The 5652-nt window shown below is 37.7% G+C and overlaps 1 protein-coding gene across 1 annotated transcript; it reads right to left on the minus strand.

The window, feature by feature from the left end:
• Positions 1-764: 764 nt before the first annotated feature.
• On the minus strand, positions 765-4220 carry LOC134726470 (uncharacterized). The gene has a single exon (XM_063590909.1). The coding sequence runs from the start codon at positions 4218-4220 to the stop codon at positions 765-767; it is 3456 nt and encodes a 1151-aa protein (XP_063446979.1).
• Between the last annotated feature and the right edge of the window lie 1432 nt (positions 4221-5652).

The raw sequence follows: 5652 nt of genomic DNA on the forward strand, positions 1-5652 counted from the left end.
TCTTAAACATATTCTTACTTCTTCTCTAGAATAGGTTTTGGAGCCTCTATTCATTTATTCATTCTGTCAATTTATATAATGATGATTTTACATTCTATACGTTTTGAAATAAAACCGTCTGTTTAACCCTTTCATTAAGTTCAGAAAAAGAGTCGGAAAATGGGGTTGATTTGGGTAAATATATGTCTACCTTTATTGCAAAATATTACCTATTTCAATACAAATTGGCATGTGCAAGTCAAACGTTGAGTCGTATTGAACTGACGTGAACATGACGATCTATTGCACATCTGCTTCTTTTTACTCACAGTCGTGCAGATAAAGATTCTGTTGTACTTTATCGGCAGTTTTGTCTTGTATTTAAGTTAACACATTGCAGTTAATTGATGGTCAAGATTAGGGCTTGACAATTACAGCCCTCTATTACAAGTTAGTTGTTTTACTCAAGAAATACACGCCAGGTTGTTTAACATTTATTGTTTATTATGATGTACGTTTCAACCTGAAATAAAGAACAAACCACATTTACTACATTGTAAGATATACACATAACAGAATAATATGTCTATAGTATGCCATGCATTGTCCGATGTATATTGTCACTTTAATTCAAACAAACTTACGCATTGACGAGCTCCAATATGTAAATAGCTTGAGCAAATAATTGTCAACATTTCTCTGTTCCGAGGTAAATTTAGTATCGGGGAAAGGAACGTAAATTACTATATCGCCTTGCGATACACTCCCCCCACGAACACTTCAGATTAAACAGTAACATTTGTTTGTTTTTCAACAGGAAGTAGTAAGACTAGTCTGTGCACTGAACGACGAATTTTTGTATCTGTGACATTTTGATAATCGGTTCCACTACCTCCTATGTTTTTGTAACGCACGGTAACATCACGAACATTTCCATCAAGACTCGGAATCGCCTCGTCAACCTGCCCCAGTTTCCATTTTCCACGCAAAGCATTGCTGTCTTGTACTAAAACCAAGTCACCTTTCTTGAGATTTCTATATGATGTATGCCATTTCTGTCTTATAATCAACGTATGAAAATAATCACGAATCCACTTTCGCCAAAATGAATTCACTACGTTCTGGATAAATGCATGACGGTTTCTTGGATTACAATCCTGATTGTAATGTCCGTTCGGAACTCGAATACTAGCTCTCCCGAGCAATAAATCATTCGGACATAGGTATGTCCCTTCATTCGGATCACAGTTCTTTGTACCTATCGGTCTTTCATTTAACACATTAGCAGTCTCAAATAATATAGTTTGCAATTCTGAAAATGTCATCACTGAATCCCCTATGGCAACATCAAGACATTTCTTAACAGATTTGATAAGAGCTTCGCTACAACCATTTTCCCATGGTGCATCAGCTGATTTTATTATATTCCATTGCATTCCTTTACTAGTTCCAAATGTTTTAATATCGTCCCAATCCCATGTATGCACAACTTGCTTAAGTTCTTTTCCTGCAGCAACTAACTGCGTTCCGGCATCAGAAATCATCATTCTTGGATATCCACGAATCGAGACAAACCTTCTTAGCGCAATCAAAAAACTGTTCTTATCATATCCTTCAACAAGGTCAACATATACGCCTCTGCTAGTCAGACAGTTAAAAATCACTCCATACGCTTTCCCAAATGTCCTTCTTTTGACTGTATCACGGATGGTATACGGTCCGAATAAATCTACTGCACAGTAGTAAAAAGGTGGCGATGGATTCAATCTATATGACGGAAGCTTCCCCATCTGCTGTGTCAAAGTAGTTTTGTTTCTTTTTCTACATGTCACACATTTTTCCTTGATCTGTTTTATGGTGCGCCTAACACCAGGTATCCAAAACCTGCTTCTAATCTTCGCTAAAGTTGAATCAATTCCACCGTGATCCTCATTATGAACAGATTGTACGATAAGATTTGCTAAAGGGTGTTTTGATGGTATAAGAACAAATTCCGTTTGGTTCCATGATTCCTTAATCCAATCAGCCATCCTCTGTCCGACAACAATGATTCCATCCTGTCTTTTATAAGGGCCTAGTCTCTGAAATAGTGTCATGAAAGTCTCAGTGATTTCTCCTTGTGCCTCTTTGACCCACACATGTTCTGCTTGCTTAATTGATTTGGTGTTTAACGTGTGAAATGTCCCTCTAAATGTTTTCTTTTTAATTATACTTAACACGAGTGCAGTCACACGGAGTAACTTTTCCAATCTTGAGAATCGGGATATATCAATATCGATAAGAGTAGGTGCTATCTTTACATGTCTCTTATCAATACATAGTGTCACACTGACTACGTCTGGAAGTTGTTTCGATTCTATAGTACTATCTTGTCTTGTTGGCCAACAATCGATAGACTCTCTCATGAATTCTGGACCTCTTTGCCATACAGAATTTTCATCCAAGATATCAGGCTGTGTTGGTCTAGTTACTAAGTCGGCTGGGTTAAGGTTCCCTTGAATCCAATACCAATCAGTAGGATCGGTTATACTTTGTATTTCCGCAACTCTCGTTGCAACAAATGTTCCAAATCCGTAGCTTTCTTTTTGGATCTGTGCTCGAACAATCATTGAGTCAGTTATATGAATTACCTTTACAAATTCCCAGTCCATTTCTTGAATGATTTTTTGTCTCATTCGAGCCGCAAGAATGGCTGCACAAAGTTCGAGTCTTGGAATAGATAACTGTTTTGTAGGCGCAATCCTATTCTTGGAATAAAGAAGTCTAGTCTCATAATTATTGCCAGTTTGCCATCGAACATACGCACATGCTCCGTATGCCACTTGACTTGCATCCGAAAATATTACCAATGTCGGGCTGCCAATAGTGAACTCTGGTTTTAAGCGTCTCGGTACTTTAATGTTCTCAAGTTCAAACAAACCTCTGAAAAACTCAATCCATGTTGTGATTAATTGTTCATCTAGTGGTGTATCCCAACCTATGTCTGACTTTGTACACATGCTTCGCATTAGAAGTTTGGCAGATAAAATATACGGAGTTACCAAACCAAGAGGATCGTAGATACTTGACACCTGACTTAGAACCGTTCGACGAGTCAAGTTCTGTGGGATATCGTCGATCTGTTGTACATTTAAGTTAAAACCTGTTCGAACTCCCTTTCGCTTCGGCGAGAAGTTTAGCTTGATTTTTAATGTAAATGTATCCGACATTGGTTGCCATATCATACCAAGTATTTTCTCTTCATCTGTTCTGACAACGTTTAGTCCTTCCATTTCATCATTAGAATCTCCTGATACAATCCAATGTTTTATAGCAAATCCTCCTTTGTGGAGAATGTTGTCACAGTTTTGAATCAGGTTTTTTGCCTCCTTCATTGTTTCTTTTGACACCAAAATGTCGTCAACGTAGCTATTTTTGTTGATCATTTGAGCTGTATCTGGATATGTATGTGAACACATGTCAGCAGTCATTTGAAGTGCAATGGTTGCGATAGCACCGCTTGGTTTATCTCCAAATGTAACAGTTTGTAATACGTAATGGTCTGGTAGCTTACTTGAATCCATATCTCTCCACACAAACCTGTGAGTATGTTGGTCTAGTAGAGACAGGTTTACAGAATTGTACATTTTCGATATATCTCCTGCTGTGGCTACTCTCTCCTGACGAAATCTCAAAAGTACTCCTAATAGATCATTTATTACATTAGGTCCCTTTGCCCAGTATTCGTTGAGTACGTGTCCCATGTACGAAGCTGACGAATTGAAGACTATTCTGATTGGTGTAGATTTCGATTCTGGTTTTAATACTTCATGATGATGAATGTAATGTACTGGGCCTTCATATTGTTGAATTTCCTTTTCTGTCAATTTCCTGGCTACATTCCGTTTAACCATGTCTTCAATTTGATTTTGATACGACTCACTATATTCTTTTCCCATCTTATGCAAGCGTTTCTCCGTTGATAAGAGTTTAGCCTTAGCTGAGTTAACATTATTAGGCAATTCACTTGGACTCCTTTTCCATGGATACGATGCTTCCCACTTTTGACTTTCAGAATCATAATTGAGCCCGTTTCGTATCATTATTAACTCCCTCTCGTCCTGAATAGTATAGTTGTTGTTCCCGATTGGGCATTTTCCGCATTTACAGTTCCCACATTTAGGTGTGCAGCTAATTCCAAGACTTTCTATTTCATAGAATTTATCAATGCTTTCTTTAAGGGGTAAATTTTCAATTTGCATGTCATTAATATTATGTATTATTCCTGATGCATGATTGATTCTAACAGCATTGTTATTGCGTTTTCATAGGATTGTAACATAGTATGACTTCCTCGTAAGCAGTATCCGAATTGATTCTTCATCAGTTGCAAGTTCCCAATCTGATCAATCTTGGTAGGTAATAAGGCGCAACAATCAGTGCCAATCAAAAGTTCAATTTTACCTGTCGGTCTAACAATATCGCTTGTCTTGATGCCTCTGAACAAATTGACAACATTTTGAACATTTACTTTAGATACATCTGCCGTTATCTCGTCCATACCATATACCTTGATTTGCCAGGTTTCGCCATGAGCGTCACTTAATGGTAGAATGAACTCCTTACTTTGAATACTATCAGTGCTGTTTCCAACCTTTGTTACTGACAGTGTTACGTTACGTCCCTTTAGATTCAATTTTCCTGCCAATTCACGAGTAATCAAAGAAATGTTCGAACCTGGATCCCATAAGGTGGCCACCTGAATTCCGTTGCATGTAACGTTGCTCACCATTAAAATAACGTCTTCCCGACCACGATCATCATTAACAATGTCCATTGAATTGTGAAATGCCAAAGCAGATACTGGAATGCCATGAAGAGCAGGATGGTGATATTTTCCGCATTTTGTATGATCTTCATTGATTATGTCACAAGGATTTCGTCTGCTGCAATCACGAGATAAATGTCCAGTCTTGAGACAACTAAAGCAACACCCATTTTTCCGTAACAGTTGAACTTTGCTTTGTTCATCCAAATTAAAAAATGCATAGCACTGTCCAATATCATGTCTATCAGTTTCGTGATACCAACATTTTTTCTGATGCAAGGCCTTATTCTGATTTTGCCGATCGAATTTTCCATCTGTGTCCTGATTTGGTCTACGACGTTGAACAGCTTCAGTAACTTGAGCTAAACCATTAACCACTGCTTCATGATAACCTGATTTTCCTTTAGAAGTACCTGAATTGATGACTGATCTTCTCCTACCTGCACAACATGAGCAGCACTTTTAATGCTTGTGGCACCTTCCCGTAAATCTGATTCAATGTACTCCATTGCATTTTTTTCTTCGAGTAGGAAATTCATAAAGTCTTTAAATTTGAGCGATCGGTCCCTTTGTTTTCGAATAGCCCATTCCCTTTTCTGAATTGTCGGTAAAAGTACCTCTATTTGACTCATCATAGTTGCAGTGTCCATTTCCCTTTCCATCTTCATTTTACACAAATCTAACCAGCATAGCTCAATTATATCTATTGTCTGTATGAACCCTTTATTGTCACCATCAGATACCTTTTTGAGCGATTTAAGTTCATATAAAACTGATTCAGCAATGCGCTCTTCTCTTCCATATTTCATGTCTAACCTTTTGAACATTGCAGTGAAGTTATCATCAACTCCTTGAACCGTTTTCAA

This window comes from Mytilus trossulus, chromosome 1, assembly GCF_036588685.1.
Source record: "Mytilus trossulus isolate FHL-02 chromosome 1, PNRI_Mtr1.1.1.hap1, whole genome shotgun sequence".
Lineage (NCBI taxonomy): Eukaryota > Metazoa > Mollusca > Bivalvia > Mytilida > Mytilidae > Mytilus > Mytilus trossulus.

What these genes read in the sequence shown, in the direction of transcription:
- LOC134726470 (XM_063590909.1), bottom strand. Translation starts at nt 4,220, where the DNA reads ATGCAAATTGAAAATTTACCCCTTAAAGAAAGCATTGATAAATTCTAT.